The sequence below is a fragment of the Sturnus vulgaris genome, chromosome 22 (assembly GCF_052056855.1).
Source record: "Sturnus vulgaris isolate bStuVul1 chromosome 22, bStuVul1.hap1, whole genome shotgun sequence".
NCBI lineage: Eukaryota > Metazoa > Chordata > Aves > Passeriformes > Sturnidae > Sturnus > Sturnus vulgaris.
Window position 1 is genome coordinate 7,500,818 of NC_142264.1, and position 17,918 is coordinate 7,518,735.

General features: G+C 49.6%; 1 protein-coding gene across 1 annotated transcript in view; it reads left to right on the forward strand.

Annotated features, from left to right (window-relative positions):
* ASTN2 (astrotactin 2) overlaps window positions 1-17,918 on the forward strand; it is a 312,809-nt gene that overhangs the window by 68,564 nt on the left and 226,327 nt on the right. The window contains exon 3 of the mRNA XM_088177716.1: window positions 8,807-9,191. Coding sequence (XP_088033842.1) covers window positions 8,807-9,191 — 385 coding nt within the window. The remainder of the gene's footprint in view (window positions 1-8,806; window positions 9,192-17,918) is intronic.

Consider the following 17,918-nt stretch of genomic DNA (forward strand, 5'->3'; position numbering starts at 1 on the left):
ACCTGATGGCAGCCCCGGTGTGTGCACAGGGAGGGGGTTATTAGCCTGCTATTATCCAGTTACCCAGATAGCCCAGCTAATCAGCTTTCAGATGGGGAGAATTAATTGGTTTCGATAGGAGCACCAGGCATGTTTAATTGAAATAAATCCTTTCCCACTTCCAAACAGGCTCTTTCTCAGCTGCTGCTGGCTGGGGAGGGGGGTGCAGCCTTTCCACCATGACCCTCATGGTGTGGTGCAGCTGAGCTGGGTGAGGCAGCTGTAATAGCCTTGCCCTGCAATCCTCCCTCCATCTGTGAAGGAGCTCTTGCTTCTCCATCCCTGCATCCCACTCAGATGCACTCCAAACCCTCTGCTCCCAGCTGGGATGGAGAATGGGAGTCTCAGATGGTCTCAGCCCCTGGTACCATAGCAGGGAGCTTGGCAGGTCATCTTGGTGGCACCCAAGTGGCAGCACTGCCATGCTGCCACCTCTGCTTTCCTCCTGTTGACTTTGATGTCATGCATCTATTCCAAAAAAAAAAAGAATTTCAGGAGGTTGGGGATGGGGATATGCAGAAGTCTTCAGAGATTGGAGTTCAAAAGGCCCCTTGGGAGGTTCAAATTCAGCTTTTCCCTTTCCAGCCCAGTGGCAGGGTGCCCTGTCTCCCCTTCTCCCAGAAGTTTGCTGGTCCCACACCCTTCAAATAACAAGAAAAAAAAAAATCTGGTGCATTTCCATACTTCTGTATTCTCAACTGATACAGCAAAAGGGCTGGGTGAAAATGGAGCAGTTTCATCAAGATGTGCTGCAGAACAACAAGGTTTCTGTGGACTCGTGTGGGAGCTGTACAGAAGGAAAACCCATCCCCATGGGTTTGTTTCTCCACTGAGCTGAGCCCTGAGGTGGTTTGGAGGCATCACATGCAGAGCTGGGTGAGGGAACTCTCAGTTCTTGTCAGGGAGATGAAAAAGCCCTGAAACACTGGATAAATTTTATGTGTGTGCAAGGTTCCAGTGACGTTAATGGGAGTTAAGTGTGTGGTTAAGTGCTGAATTTAACTGGGCTCTTAAAAGCCTGCTGGGAATAGCTGTGGTGTTTTGGGAGAGGAGGCTTGTGGTGTTCCTGAGGTCTTGGATCTGTTCTTTAAATCAAAGTCTTGGATCTCCCCGCTCTGTCCTGCATGGGGGGCAGCACAGTTTTCAAATTTCTTCTGAAATCATAAATGGAAATTGATAAAAAATAAAGATTTGTTTTGGTTTTTATCCCTTTGGTGTGTGATACCCAAGGTACCAGTAGTGGCTTTTCTCTGTAGCTCCTGCAGTTTAACTTATGGTGCCAGAATTCCAAGGTACCCTCAGATGCCAAATACCATGTGGGCACATGCATGGAGGTTTTATCCCTGATATTCTGATATTGTGTTTGAATACCCTCCCTCTCCTTCTGGAAAGCTGTGGTTTGTATTCATTCAGCTGTCGATGCTCATTATGCTGAAATGTTTGCACTTTAAATATGGTAAGGCAGGGTTTGTTTTTTGTGGGTTAGTTTTGGGTTTTGTTTTTACACAAAAGGCTGGATTGTTCCCAAAAAAACCAAAAACTCACAGCCAACAAAACAAGCTCTTTTCCTTCATGTCTGTGTGTACAATAGCACTTTCCCATCATCTCCTCGCTCCAAAAATTCTTTGAGAAGTCCATAAATAAATGCTAAACCTCTTTTCCACTCTCTCTCCCATCTTCACCGTGGGTAGAGCAGCAGCACAAACAGCGCAGAGGAGACCTGGTGTGTGAGAGGGGTTTGGAGGTGTTTGGCTCCCTAAGAAATCTCTGTATTTGTGGTGAATTTTTGCACCTCTGCCCCGTTTTCTGGACAAGTGGCCAAGGTCTGGCAGCCCCAGAAGTGGGCTGGTTAATTGAGCAGAACGGGTGTTGTTCTGTGTCTCTCTCTGGGGCTCGGGAGCTGGAGGCACGATGTGAATCCTGTTCGTGTTCCCTCACCCGGAGATGTGCATCTCTTATTAGATTAATCTTTCTTCTAATATATGCAGAATATACAGTGGGAACAGCATTAATTCGCACTAATGGTTGTGAGATCCACTGAGAATTAACTGCATTTTTTGCAAATTAGTGAGGAAGCGGATAAACACAATTATTAAAAAAAAAAAAAAAAACAAGCAAAGGTACTTTTGCAACAGCAGTGCGTGTTTGTCATTTATCTGACAAGTGTTCTTTACTTTTAATTATATTTCATTACTTGCTAGCAAATGCTGCACTGGCAGATATTGTAATAATCCTCCTAATTTGAGACCTTGCTTTAGCATTAGCTAAACCTTTGTTTGGAAAGCGTTGGGTAGGTCAGGGATCCTGCAGTGGCTGTGACTTTGGGAGGTCCCATAGCAAGTGACTTCAATCCCTGGAGGTGTTACTGGTGAATTCAGTGAAATCAGGCTTAAACTGAACCTTGGAGGATTTTATTGCTTTTCCCTCTCAGCTGGGAAGGTATTAGGACCACACACAGTTATTTTGGGTGGATTCCCCTTCACCCTTTCCCTGGCAGGAGCTGCCTTTGCTGGGCTGTGACGGTGCCGTGGGGATGCTCCTCACTTGAGCTGGGCTCAACTGCACAGTCAGGGCTTGGGCTCTGCGCTGAGGATGGTGCAGGGAGGGACTTTGTGTCAGGGGTGGCCCTGAGAGACTTTCCTGTAGCCCCCTGCTGCACCGGGAGGTGATTTTTGTGTTGCCACAGCCCTGGGCACTGTCAGCCTGCAGCATGCGGTTGTCCTGGCCAGTGAAACCTCACCTGCACTGGGAGACACTTACTGTGGATGAGGAGGCCTTTTTTATTTAAAATCCAGGTTGTTTCTCCTTAATTCAAGTGAATTTTCCCTCCTGTTTGGGATATGGATGACGCACAGTCAGGTGTGGGATGAGATGTTCAGGAGTCTCTCGTTGGCTTGGCATGGAGCAGGGACGGGGCTCTGTAAGTCCAGCTCCTCGGGGGAAGGAAAAGCTTTTGTTTTAGTCTCAGCTTTGTGCTCCCAGGCTGCCCACATTAGGAAAACATGAGCGCAAGCGCAGGAGACCTTATGAATTTTAAAATCTTCCCTCTCTGAGGGCAGGCTCTGGGTTAACAGGTCAGCCCATTTAGGTGAACCGTTTAGCGTGCATTAAAATCACAATTTATGCAATCTGCGCCCCGGCTTTAAAGAGAGCCAGCAATCAGGTGCTTAATAAAATCACCTCCAGCCCTCCTCTTTCAGCTCGCTGCAAATAAATGCCTTTTTTTTACATAATAAAAATGGATTAGGAGTCATTTTGAATTGTTATCCTAGCGAGATGTGCAGTTCGGGGCACGCAGGCATGTTGGCTGTGATTGAGGGTTGTGTGTTTTGGTGCTTGCACACAGCCGGTGCCTGGGAGACCTTTCAAATAAACATTTACTGGAACATCACATTGCATGTCTGAGCAGCACAGAAAGGCTGATTGGCAGGTTCACTCCTCCTTTTGTTTCTCTTCTTGGATGAAACAGCAAAACAAAACTGAGCATGGCTTAAAAAATTATATGTATGAAAATGTGATTTGTCTGATTTTTTTTTGTTTGTTTGTTTTGTTTTGTTTTTTAACGTGGAAGAGTCAGAGGTTTTAAAGTTATGGTTCCCACAGCAACTGTAACTCTCATGCTTATGTGTGTGTTGTACTTTACAGGACTGTATACACTATGAAATTTATGCCCTGTGTGTGGATGTACAGCATGGTAGGAGGATCTGCGTGGTCTGGATGGAGCCATCCTGTGGGAACCCTTCCTCTCAAACCCCTGGGCCACATCCTGTGCTCCTTGCACCCAGGGGTGCTGTCACCTCTGGGCAGTGTAAGGGGACACAGCTGGGATAACAGCACCCCCAGAAGACAGTGCCCCAATCATATCTGCAGCTCAGTGAGGTGGTGAGCTGTGGAAAGAAGAGAAAAAAAAAAGAGATGTGCTACAGTTCTCTTTGGGCTTCAATTTAAGGAGCTGTCCCTGCTCAGCAAAGTGCTGAGGTGTGTGCTGCAGGCTCATGGACTGTTATGGGAATTAAACACATTTTTAAAGTTGAGTGTGTGGTTAGGCACCTTGGTGAAGCTTGAATGGGGATTCAAAATGTACAGGGAGAAAATGTTGTATTTTTAGGAGATTTTCCCTGTGTATCATCATTGTCTCTTACAGAGAGGTGTGGTTGAGTGGTCTGGAGATCAGGACTGGATCCAGATCTCTTTGGAGTACATATATGTATATGTTTTAATCCTGGTGTTTATTTCTTCCTCTCTAGCCTTCATGCTGGCTTTCTGTCTGTCCTTGGTCCCATTCCCATGCTCTGCCTCAGTTTCCCTGCCTAGGGCTCACTTGTGCTGGCCCTGCAGCATGTGGGGGTTTGGGCTGGCAGGGGGCTGTGATTTGTGTATGGGGTGGGCTCTGCCTGACCTCTTTTTGTTCCAGAGTGTGGTGGTGCTTTCTGTGTCTGGGTTGCCTGGGAGGGGCTGAAGTGCCCCAGATGAGAGATAAGATGCTGTGGAGCTGAAATATGAGAAAGCCAAAACTGGGGTGAATGGAATTCAAGAAAGGACCATGGGATCATCTGCTGTGCCCTCAGAACTGCACAGGGTGCAAGAATGCCCTGAAGCCCCTATTGCTCATTTGAAATAAAGCATGGCTTTTCAAAAAGCATCCAAGCTTTATTAAAAAAAAAAAAAAAAAATTGACAGTGATGGATAATCCACTACACTCCTTGGTAAATTGTCCTACTGTTTAATTACCTTTGCAGCCAAAAAAGAAAGAAAGGAAAAGTACACAGTGTGAAGAGCCCCCAGGGTTGTGTGGTTATTGCTGATACCTGAGTGCTCACTGTAAGTCACCTGCTGGGATGATGCAGGGGGTGTTGTGATGCTCCAGCACTGGGGGCTGTTCAGCCCAGGAGGTGACAGAGCATCCTTGAGCTGTCCTTGGAGCAGTGTCCAGGGCTGTGACATCCCTGCTTCATCCAGCTGCAGCTCAGTAGCCATGGGGCTGGTTGCCAGCACAATGTTGGACAATAAATGGCTTCAAGTTAAGAAAGAAAGAGGGATATTCTTGCCTGAGGACAAAAACTTGCATTGGTGTTGGGAGGAAGGGGCCCAGGTCAGCACAGACTTTGACCTGCACAAGGATGCTGTGGTGTAAGAGATCTGCCCAGCCCAAACTATCCCCTCCAGCCTGAGATTTTCTTCTGTGACTTCAATTCTTTTGGTGTGGTGGCTGGAAGACTGTCAGGGCTTGATTTGTGAACGGCTGGGCTCTGACACTGTGTGACTGCAAGGCTGCAGGGTTGGAGGATTCCTGTGAGGGTTCCCACCACTGTGGGGAGCAGAGCTGGAAAGGTCAGAGGCTGTTGCAAGAAAGTTTTCCGGGACCCGAGGAGCAGTGGGACCCCCTTGTCTTTCACTGGCTTAGTAGGGCAGGGTTGGGGTTGTGTTCAAAGCTGTGATGTGTCCTCTTGCTGCCCAGAAATTGTTCAGCATCTCAGAGATTCCTACAGAGTGATGGCCCTCCAATCCAACAGCTTGTCAGCCTTCATAATTTACGTGAGTGTCCAATCTCTTGGGCTGCAGGTGGCCTCTCCTCTTGATTTTCCTTCTGGGCTTCAAGCAAGTCCCAGCCTTGAGGCTCTCCAGCTTCGCTCTGGTGCCACAAGTCCTGCAGTTCTTTCCATGTGTGGGTTGTTCCCTCCATCCCTCTTCTCCTCCACCTTCCTTGTCCCATTCCTTCTCCTCTCCTGTGGGTCTTGGCAATGCTCAGGTGCTGGTGGTTCTGCTCAGCTGGCCCAGGGCAGCAGGAGCGTGGCAGGAAGGACATTACGTGGGAGAATATGCATGTTCACAGCTCAGAGGATTAAAGGCCCGTGTTCTTATCACTGCAGAACAGAGTATTATAAATCCAGCCTTAGAATACCAAATCCCCGTGCGGCTCGGCCATTGTTTGGGAATATTAAAAAGCTCAGAGACAGAAATAATCAGTTTCCGAATGACACGTTGTCAAATAAAACATTTCTCATATTATCCCTTCTTTCCCCTTTCTCTCTCCTGCTCCCTCAGTTGGATAATTTAACACGAAAAATAGATTAAAATGAGGCTGGCTTGAACGCCTTCTAAGTTTGACTCTTTTTTTTTTTTTTTTTTCCCCTTTTCCCAGGAAGCTCTCCCAGCGTGTGTGGTGTGGTTAAACAAGCAGCTGCTGGAGCAGGGTCAGGGACGAGAGGAGCACGTTGGAATTGAGCTGTGATGAGCCCATGGTGCTCACACAAGGGGCTGGCACAGGCAGAGAGGGGCCTTTGTCCCAGTGAGTGGCAGAGCAGAGATCTCTGGTTTATCCCTAAGGATGTGGGAGTTGTGGCTGGGCTTGAGAGCCTTTGGCTTCCTTGAGCCAGCCCTGTCATTCTGGAGTCAGAGGGGGAATGGCACACCAGTAACCTCTGTGTCTCTATGCCTTCTTGTAGGTTCTCCCAAGCACAGAGATCTTTATTTAATATGTCAACAGGTTTATTTTCTCCAGGATATTTCCCAGGGGCAGATATAAGGTGAACCCAGCCAGGAAGATCCACAGTCCCATTCCTGCTGTGGTGCCTGAACCCCTTTCTTGGGTCCAGCTGGCACAGCTGCTCCTCCTGCAAGGCTTTTTTTTGTCACTCTGGCCTTTTCTGAGTATCTGGGATGTCTCTGGTTTTGCTTTTCCATGGAGAAGGAGTGCCTGTGTGCCCATGGGTGCAGAGTGCTGTGCCCTGCAGCCCCTTTCCAGCAGCAGAGTGCATGAAGGTATGAGTGATATCCAGCTGGGCAGCTCAGGGATTTGCTGGTGAAGACCTTGGAGAAGATTTTCCCCAGCAATCCCATCCAGGAGTTTTGTTCTGAAGCCATTCTGGACCATGAGAACCCTCTCTTTGCTGTAAGGATGCTGGCACATGAGCCAGACCTGGTTTTGCAGTGGAGTTTGTTGTGTTGAATTTCGTGGCCCTGCTGTGTCCTTGTCACCTGGCATGGCCCATCTTGTGTGCCATGGTTTCTCTCCTGCAAACTGGATTTCTGAGGAAATGCCAGTGGGTGTGGGTGGCTCAGGCCAGGGAGCTCCTGTGATGCTCTGAGGTCTCCATGCATCAGGCACTGTGCAAATCCAAGGAATCTCATGTCTGCTCTACCAGGCTGAGATGTCCATACTGGTTCTTGTTTCTGAGCATGGAAGGCCATGATGGATCTCATCTCTCTGGTCCTTGAAGTGCCCTGGTACTGCAGGGCAAAAACCTGGGCAGCTCACCAAGCCCTGCCCCTCTGCCGTGCAGGGATCCCTGAGCATCTCCTGGACAGTAAAACACCTTTCCTGATAGAAAACCGGGGAACTCAAGCTGAGCAGTGTCCTGAACCCCCGAGTCCTGCATCTGTTAGGAACCTTTTGTGGGTGAGGAGGGGATCCTGATGTGGGGGATGCTGGACCCCTCCTGTGGCAGGTTGTGGTGCAGGGAAACCTCTCTCCTCCACTCCAGCTCCCGAGGTAATTCATCCTGTGATCTGCACTTTCCAGTGTCACCTCCTTACAGCTGCTCCTGTTCAGGAGTCAGGGCAGTGCTCCTGGTGCAGCCTGGTGCTGTGTATGGAATGCAGAGGGAATATTTTCACGCCTCCACTTTGCTGTAGAGCTCGGTGCAGCTCTGGGCTGTGGCATCCCAGGTGCCCAAGGAACCTGCCCTGGCTGTTCCTGTCATGCTGCAAAGCCCTGGATGCTTGTGCTGCTCCTGATTTACATGCCCTGCCTTGCTTGTCTGCCACGGGATAAAATTGCTCTGATGCTGCAGAGATTAAGAGTCTGGGAGCTGCACAGGGACAGCTCTTGTGTGTGTATGGATGAATTCAACTTCCAGAGCAGCCTGAGGCAGGGCTGGCTCCCTTTGGTGCTCCCTAGCCAGGCTCCCTTGAGAGAATGTGCTACTTCCATGTACATACAGACATGTGGAAGTTTATTTTTTTGTTAAAGATTTTTATTTTTAATATTAACATTGTTGAGAGCTGCATTGAATAAAATTTGGAGGAGGAGAAGACAAGAGCTTGGTAGAGAAGGTCTAGGTCTGGAATATGTTGTGCTGTGACCCGGCCCTGCAGTTGATCTTGAAACCACAGGGAAATCAGACCAGAAATGTTGGAGCTGGAGTAACCATGCCTTGGGAGCATCACCTGTAAGGGGCCATTTGTTTCACCATTATTTTTGGGAAATGTGTGGCTCTGCTAAGGCTTTATTGCTCCTGGGGGATGGTTGGGTTGTATTAATGATGTTTTTTCTCCTAAGTGGTGGGATGCGATTATCCCCATTCCCCTTCTCCCTATGTGTAGGGTGCCTGAGGATCCCAAGGAGTGAGGTGGAAAGAACAAAGTCCCTGGGACAATGGTCAGAGTTGAGCTGGGAGTGTCACTGTGCTATTCCCAGCCGAAGGCCATCACTGGCATCCTCATCTACCTGTCCATGACCTCACACCTGAGGTGGCTGCTCCATGAATCCACCTGTGTGTGGTTCAGGGGGTGTTGATGGGAGGGTGTTCTGGGTGTTTACTCAGAGGGTGGTGAAGCACTAGAACAGGGAACTGTTCAGGTTTGGATGGGGTGTGAAACAACCTTGCTCTAGTGGAAGGTGTCCCTGCCCATGGGATGGGGTGGGATGAGATGGGCTTTAAGATCTCAAACACAACCATTCTGTGATTCTACGGACCCTGCAGCATCCCATCACCCCTCCCTGCCCGCCGTGCACCCCTGACAGTGCCCTTTGCTCTCTCTGCAGGGCGGGCTGATCGCGCTGCTGCTGCTGCTGCTGGTGTTCATGGTGGCCCTGTACGCCCAGCGCCGCTGGCACAAGCGCCGCCGCATCCCGCAGAAGAGCGCCAGCACCGAGGCCACCCACGAGATCCACTACATCCCCTCGGTGCTGCTGGGGCCCCAGGCCCGAGAGAGCTTCCGAAACTCGCGCCTGCAGGCGCACAACTCGGTCATCGGGGTGCCCATCCGAGAGACCCCCATCCTGGACGACTACGAGGACGAGGAGGAGGAGGAGACCCCTCGGCGGGCAGAGCCCAGCACCAGGGAGGATGAGTTTGGCAGCCAGGTGACAAGGACGCTGGAGAGCCTGGGCCGGGGTGGGGAGGAGAAGCCTGACTACGAGAAGAAAGGTTTGTGGCTTTTGTGTCTCTGCTCTGCTCTGGGGAGCAGCGCGGTCCCCAGGGTATTTCGGCTAATGCACACTTGATTGCTTGCATTTCTAAAGTCTGTCTCTCAGAAGCTGCTACACCCACCTCTGCTTATTGAAATGTTATTATGAGCCATTTAATATTGTTCACCTGCAATGCACAGTAAAATGCATTTGAATAAACAAAAGCAAAGCACATTAGTGCTGTGAGTGACTCCAGCAGGAGCAAGGAAGGGATGTGCTGGCTTGCTCTGAGCAGGGAAGGGATCTTGAGGTGGTGCTGAACCATCCTTCCTTTCTTCTGTGGGCTTCCCAGACAGAATTAGCAGGCATAGTGGCAGGGATGGGGACAGGGACTCTTTTTAGCTCCATGGAGGAGCCAGGGGTAGCCTAGGTGATGCAGTGTGTCTGGAAAGCAGCTCCCTGCCCTTGTGATGGTCATAAGTGGTGGCTGAGGTTGTTTTTCTTCCATCCTTAAAATGCTCTTCACTCTTTCCCCTTTTAAACAAGGCTGTGATGGTGGTGATGGGTATTGTTGCTCAAAGAGATTTGGAGGTGCCCAGAGGTCAAGCTGCCATCCTTGAGTGCTGCTCTGAGCATCCCTGTTGGCATCCCTTGGTGTGTGTCTGGCTGTTACCAGCCCATGGGGTTAAGAGATATTTCCTCAACCTTCTGCTCGGTGAGAATGAACAAATGAAAGCCTTCATACATCATAACTGAGCTACCTTCTTTCTTCTTTCATATTCTCTTCTTTGTTTTGCTTTTCTATAAATTATTTAGAGTTGTGTGAGTGGGGAAGACAGCAGTAACTGCATTTCAGTGCTCTTCAAAACAAAATAGCAAACAAGATCTAGAGCAGAATATTAAACTATCCAAGGGCTTCAGGAGCTGGCAGTAACGAATTTACAGAGACTGAAGCTCCTCCCCAAGCTGGAAGCTGCCTGTAGGATACCTGGGCTGGGAGAGATGTTCCCAAATGCTCCCACCAACTCTGCTTGTGATGCTGCCAGGCTTTGTGCCTTGCATCGAGGCAGGTTTGTGCCTTGCCTAATCTGATCCTTCCAGACTGTGCCAGTTCACCGTATGTTTCCTCCCAGATGGGCACTTTTCCCTCTTGGATGAGGCTCTGCTCAAGAAGCCAAGCTATGGTTTGAGCTACTTAGTCCTCTCTGCTGAATCTGCTTAGAGCCTGGATTTGCCCAGGATGAGGTGGCTGCCATTCAGATCTAGAGTTTCTAGACTGCAGATATAAATATAAGTGCTGTGGGCTTTCCACCCTGACCTGGTGGCACATGCAGGGGAAACGTGGTGACTCAGACATGCTGCTCACAGGTGCTTGGACCTGCACACCAGCAGCAGTCACAGCTGGAATCTTGTGGGGATGGGACACGTGGGGTGCAGAAGCTGCAGCTGCTGTGAGCAGACACCAGGTACCTGGAGATCCCCAGGGACTGGAAGCCAGTTCTGCTCGGGCATGGCTTTGCAGCTGGATTGAAGGTGGATGCATTAAAGGACACTCAGCTGGAGCGTGGCTGCAGTGCCACAATGAGATCAGCCTTTCCCTGGTGCCCAGCTGGCACTGTCAGGTTTCATTGTGGTCACTGGGGAGGAGTGGAGCTGTGCCTGCATCCCAGGGAATCCACCAGCTCCCGTGGGAAAAGCTCTCCTCGCTGCTCTTGCTGTGCTGCCTTGTGATGAGACATCAGCTGGGACCTGTCAGCAGGCTCCAAACAGTATCGTCACAGGGGCTGTCAGCAGAGGCTCTTTCAAGTGTCACTTCCCAGCATTAATTACCAGGATGGCAATTCCAATGGAGATGGAGCAGTTCTGCTCACCCTCCCCGCTGTGCTGGGCATTGATTGATCTGCAGGTGCTGGGTTGTGCACTTCCCATCACTGGGGATTTGCCCACCCCACGCTTGGTGTCTGTTGGATCATTTTTTATTTTCCACGAGGAACACTGTGGGTTGTTTTTTTTTTTAATTCACGACTTCTGGATGTATCTGGCCAGGGAATTGCACTGGATGGCTCTGCTCCATCTAGTCCCTGCCCAGGGGGCCCGAGCAGCACAAATGTTTTGCAGATCACGGCTCAGCGAGCCAAACTTTTCTCCCCAGCTCAGGCAGTGATGTGGATGGGAGGGATGCTCCCGTGTGGTGCCAGAGCATCTGAAGTGAATCCCAGCACAAACAAAACACAGGAGTGATGTGCTGAATAATGACATCTAGCAACAAGCGTGTCTGAGTGATAAAGTTAATGAAATTACAGGTTCTGACCTGATACCAGGTTCTGCTGTGGGGAGATAAACAGCAGGGCAAAGATGAGATGTTTATTTCTCCCTAGCTGCAGTTGTAATCTGGATGCACTGTGCAGGGCCATTAACGTTATTACTGTTATGCAAAATCATTTTTGACTTGGGGGGAAAAAAAAGAAGCAAAGAAAGAAAAATCTCCCAACTGCCTAGAAAATGTAAAGCTGACAAAATTAGAATTGCAGCAGGAGCACAAGCTGACCTGGTGACATTGCACAGAGCCCAGATGAATTTAGACAGAAGAAAAATCCAAGGCAGTTTAGGAAGAAAAGTAGAAAAGTTGTCTTTTTTTTTTTTTTTTTTTTTTTTTTTTTTTTTTTTTTTTTTTTTTTTTCCATTAATAATAAAATGAAATGGAGCAAGGCAGGAGGCGATAGCCAGGCTGTCCTAATTATCCAGAAGGATCCCTTGAGCTGGGATGGAGAGGGGGCTACTCTGTCACTTTGTGGCTTTGGGTTCTCTCTGGCAATTAAGAGGTCCCTAGGGTTTTATGCTCAGTGGATGTGCATGGTGCCAAGTGGAGTCTCCTGGTGTGGGGTGCAGTTCTGGGGTCTTGGTCCTTCCTGGAGAGACCCTCCCTCTCTGAACTCAGCCCCGGTGTGTACATGGGGTTCAGTGATTATGGGAATTTGGGTAGATTTGTGCAGGTGTTGTCACTTCCTCACCACCTCTGTCCTCACTTCACTGTGGAGTTTCCAGTCCATGCTCCTCATGAGTTCTGTTTTCCTGCTTTTCCAAGCAGATGGCCCCAAGCTCCATCCCTTCGGGAATTCCTCATTTGCTTGTCTCTTTTAATATACACAGCTCTCCCCCTCACTGACACAGCTCCATCCTACAACAGCTGGAGCCCTTTGCTTTTGTCCACCAAGTCCTGTTTGAGGGACTCTGGGCCATTGCAGGTGGCTCTGCTGCATCCCTGTCTGGGATGCACTGGATACACAGTGATGGAATTGGTAAACGAAGGTAAAGTCCAGGAACCTCAGTATGGGATTACCCCCAAGCTCCTCAGAAAGATTTTGCCAAACCAAATCTCCTAAGGATCAGTGAGAAATAGAACTTCTGCTGGGTGAAAACTGAGGAGAAATCAGACTTGAAAATCGACTATCTGCAATTCCACTCCTGCAACAAAGGACATATCTTTATTTCTCAGTTTCTTTCATGTTCGAAAAAAGAACATTTCAAGCAGGTCTTTGTGCTGGCTTCACAGGCTCTACAGTCTGGGTATGGCCTCCAAGTCTAGACAGGAGACAGGACTTATTACTGATGGTTCCAATGATTAATACCATGGGCATATCAAAGGTATGGTTCTACAGTCATCTTGAATTCCTCTCCTGGACTTACTTCTCCCCTGCTGTGTTGGCTCAGGTGAACCTCTGAAATTTCTCTTACTTAATCCATGGATGTTTTTCACAGTAGTGGTAGTGAGATGCTTTTGAGCATTCCTGAAAGATGGTCTGGCTCCTAGAGTGCACCTGGAGATGTGGATCCAGCTCCACTCTGCCACTGGCTGCTCTGGTAGCCCTGGTCATGTCCTGTAATGGTTCAGTCCTCATCTAGGGGTTGGAGAGGGAGCCAAGCCAGACAGCAGGCAGGGCAGCACAAGGAAATGTTGAGAACTGCTGATGTCAGGGCTTGTGGTCTCCCAGCCAAGCTGCTCTGGGTGGTGCAGTCCAGGAGAACTGTGGGAGAAGGGAATTAGGCAGAGGAGACAAATGTCTTTGAGGTAACAGCAAAAAGCAGGGGAAGGATCCTGATGATGGCACGAGAGAGTTTCCTATGCCCCCCAGCAGCACTGGAGTAGCTGCTCTGGTGGCTGCATCTCAGTGTTGTTTTTCCTTCCCGTGGAGACTCCTCCAGGAAGAGGTAGGGCAGTGCTCTGGCTGGAGGGCAGGATGTTGGGGCTGTGGAAAGGGACATTTTGGGGGCTGAGCTGTGCCAGGGGAGGGTAGGTAGTTGAGCTGTTCCCTAGAGTTGCCATTCATTGCAAATACCTGAGCTCTGCAGTGTCTTGGAGATGAGATTTAGAGATGGGTGTGAGTTGGGGTCGACACCCTCCCAGTGGACAGGTGATGGTGCAGCTCTCCACGCTGGAGAAGGGAGAGCATTCAGGCAACAGGAACTAGATGTCTGATAATGATGTCCCAGAGGGGACAGCCTGGTGTCCCTGAGGGGACACTGGTGCCTGGCTGGGCTCATGGCTGTGCCAAGATGTGCCCATGTACATCTGGTGCCCATGCTGGGGCTGGGAGCTGCCCCTGCTGGTGGCTCAGGGACTCGGGTGCAGTTCCACCCTGATTCCCAGCATTAACCAGAGGCTTTCTGAGCCTTTAATAAATAAAGCAATGGCTTAACGTTTGCTGGGGCTGCAGGCTAAAATGGGACAGTGCGTCAGGCCAGCATCTGATGTGTCTTGGGGCTCTTCTTTCCAGTGACCTGATGGGATCATGACCCTCTTTGTACGTGATCAGCTTTTCCCAGCTCTAATCCCGGCCATCTCTTCTGTAATTTATAGGGACCTTTGAAAATGTATATTCTCATAGCCTGCCAGTGAAAAGTGGTTTTTTGCAGTCTCCTAGTCCTGTCTGGAAAAAAAAAAACAAAACCAAAAAAAACCCCAGCTTCGACTTTCAGCTTTAAAGAAATGAAAAGAAAAAAGGTGGGGGCTTGAGAGGGTAGGAATTGGCTCCTAATTCAGGGCAGCACTTCCAGACATGCTCAGGAAGCGTCTCTAGTTAATAGAGATGTTTAAGCTGTTTTCAAGTCCAGCATGTTCAATTGTAACTGAATTGAATTAATGAAGGGAATGAAGGCCCCAGTTCCAGAGGTTACACCAGACGTGCCATTAGATCTTTGGTTCTGTGGTGATGGCAGCTCAGACTTCATTGTGGATTCAAAAATGTCCTGACCTGCCAGGGGAAAGCTGTGCTTTGCAGAGACAAACACAGTCATAATTAATATATTAATAATAACTGCCTTTGGAGATCTAAATAGGGAGGTGCCAGGCTGGAGTTTTGATCATCCCATTGAAATGGTCACCTCCACCCCAAATCCGAGTTGTCCTCCCCAGTGTGGGGGGAGGGAATGGTGGTGCTGTGGGACATGGTCCCCTTCCCTTACACCCCCAAGAAGCTGGATCAAAGCAGCATCATGGCTGTGTGGGAGCACGCTCAGGTCACCTCTCCCACAAGAGCCATATCCAACATACTCCTGCCTCTAAGAATGGCTCAGAAGGGACAGGGAAGCTCCTGGGGTTTGGGGGTTTCCTCTGGTCCTGCAGCCCCCAGCAGGGAGTTTTGTGGACCATGCTTAATGACTAATTAAGGTTTAAACATCTAGGGTCTACAGGGCTCTTCCTGGCCCATGGCAACTCTTGCTGTGGAGAAGAGTTGCTGTGGGGTGGGCTCCTGACAAGTTTTATTGTTTTTCTCCCCTCTCTTTGCTACAACTGCTCATTAATTTCATGAGACAGAGGAGGGAAGAAACAGTTGGAAAAGCGGCTTTGAATAGTGCCATGGGGACTGGAAGAGAAATAGGGTGGTTTATTACGCCAGCATTTGCTGAGCATCCTGAAGAGATGCTGGATTTGTGAAGTTCTGCTGCTTTGCAAGGCTTGTCTCCCCCTGACACTCCACAACATCCCAAGTTGAAGGAGTACCCTTGGTTACCCCCTCTTCCAGCCACAGCTGGGTGGCTTCTGGCTCCTCAAGTCAGCAGCAGCTCTTAAATGAGGATTTTTGTGGAGTTTTGTGGGGCTGCAGATGCCCAGTGGGGATGTCATGGCAGTTTCATGTGCAGGAGTCCTGATTCCCCAGGTGTCCAAAGTGTTTTCCATCCAGGCAAAAACACAAGCTCACAGAAGATAAGCTGTGAAGTGTTGGCTGTCCAAGGAAAATAAGCCATCAGGAACTATATTTATATAAAATGCCAGGCACACATTGTTCATCACTTTGTGCATCACTATGAATGTTTGATAAAGCACTACATTATTTAAAGGTGTAGCTGGGCTGTGGGACAGTTGTTGACCAGGATTAGCTTCAAGATGACTTTTTTTTCCACACTTTTTTTTTTCTTCCCCTGATGGAAAATCTAAAAAAATAATATGATGGTTGTTTACTTGCCTTAGGGGATCTCAGGTGTCCTTGCCTCTCCTGAGTTTCTTGGCTGGGTTGCATCTTGTGTGCAATGCAGAGGACCAGGGAGAGCTTCAGCTCTGACAGAAGAATTCTGTCACAGAATCCTGGAATGGTTTGGGTTCAAAGGAACCTAAAAGACCATCTGGTTCCAACCCCCTGCCACGGGCAGGGACATCTTCCACTAGACCAGGTTGCTCCAGGCTCTGTCCAACCTGGCTTTGGACACTTCCAGGGATGGTGCTTCCATGATATCAGCATGGAATGAAAACCTGCCACTGGTTTCTGAAGTCAGAATGATCAGAAGAGGATGTGGGAGGAAGGAGAACAATCCCACAATCCCCATTTCCACTGGAAATATGTAGATGCTGGTTAGGACTCAGCCCTTGGGATATGGGGCTTAGAGCTGAGGATCCTGTCACCTGGGCAAGTGATGGGTTTGCCTTAGACCACAATACTCAGCCCTTTTTCTCCTTCCTTGGTTTTTAGTGGCATTGTGGCTCCACCAGTCGGCATGTGGAGATTTCTCCCCATCATTCCATCCCAGACTTGTGGGTTTTATGGGGAAGGGAGCAGGGAGGGCAGCTGCAGCACCAACTCTTCACTCTGTTTGCGTGTCCTCTTCCCATCGCTTGTGTTTTACCTGGCTACAGCAGCGAGACGGTTTTGTCAGCTGGCTCCTAAGGAAGATGGATTGAGGCTGGGCACCTGTGCTGATACTGGGTCTGCAGGCACCTTCCAGCCCCATTTATCATTAGGCACTGACCTCCCTGAAGGACCAGTGGGAGAGGAAACTTATTAACAAGGTGCTTCAAATCAATCCTTTCCGACGGCCCCGCTGAGTTACGGCGTTTGCTGCGACTCTCCCACTGGGTCCTGTGAGTGTGGCAGTGCTCAGCCTCACTTCTTTGCCTGTGTGGCTTGCAATAGGTTTGGTTTTGATATCCTGGGTGTTCCAGGTCTTCTCCTGAGCCAACAAACCAGCTTTCAGCTCATTCTTTCCTGCCTGCTGCCTCCACCCATGTGCTGCCCGGTGTGGGAGCTCGTTGTTCCTTTTGGTATTGCTTTTGGAGCTGAAGCTCCTGGGCACATTGAGAGATTTTGGTAGTTTGTCCTTCTCCCGTGGGTTGGCATGGCTCCCTCATTCATCCTGGCATGTGGCACAGCATTGTCAGTGCTGTGAAAAATGTCACCTTGTCTGCTGGGCAGAGGAAATGTATTTTCTAAGTAAAAAGTTCATTCTGTACCATGCTGCACAGCACGGAGATGGGTAGTGGTGGAGACTGGAGAGGGGCCACTGTGCCACATTTCCCACCTGTATTTGCCAGCTGTGGCTCTTCCTGGAGCCCTGTCCTGCCCTGCCCACCCTTTGGGGTGCTGTCACTTGCTCACACTCACTTGACAGATACCAAAGTGCTGCTGCCTCCACTCTGTCCCCCAGCAGTGGCTCCTCAGACCGAAGGGGATGGGACTTTTTCCTGCCCTCAGCTGGCTCCATGGGGCAGTGTCTCCTCTGGCTCTGCAGAGCTGCAGGAGCTGTGTGGTGGAGAGGGGGAGCTGGAGGTCAGTGCTGTGCTCTGAGCCAGTGTCTCCTCCACGCAACATTAGCCTGGACTGCTCCGTGTGCCCATTAGCACCAAATCGGGAAGCTTCCTCCAGAGTGTTCTTATTTAACTTTTCAATTATTTGATAACTTGAGGAGCATTAGCTGATACTGAGGGTCTGCCCATCTTCCCTCATCCTCACTGCTCGCTGCCTAAGCAAAAAAAGTTATGATGTCTCATAAAAACCCCTAAGTTAAGGTTTTATTAGAGCGAGAAAATAGGAAATGGAGTCTCTGTTGGACTGGACCTCCTCAGTGCTGGGACAGGGGGAGATGGGGCAGCACCCCACCACCAAAAGTTTTTCCTTGCAGGACAAAGGGGATAAAGAAATAAATGTCCTGTACATGTTAGAGGAGGGGTGTACTTAGGAAGCCTTTGCCCCATGGAAGAGCTGAGGGTTTCCTGGCCAGAAACAGCTCCTGGGAAGGAGTAGCCGGAGCAGCCCCAGGAGTGCAGGGAGCTGCCCCAAAAACTTTTCGGGAGGTGCTCTCCAGGCAGAGGTGTGAGGCAGAGGCGGGACTGTCGGACCGCAGCTCTTCAGCGTTTGATCTTTCCTAATATGTTTATAATTACATTGCATTATCTCAATTACCAACAGGAGAAGTGGGGGGAGAGGGGGGAGGGAAAGGAGGGAGCTGGAGAGGCAGGGAAGCTGCAGGGTGATGA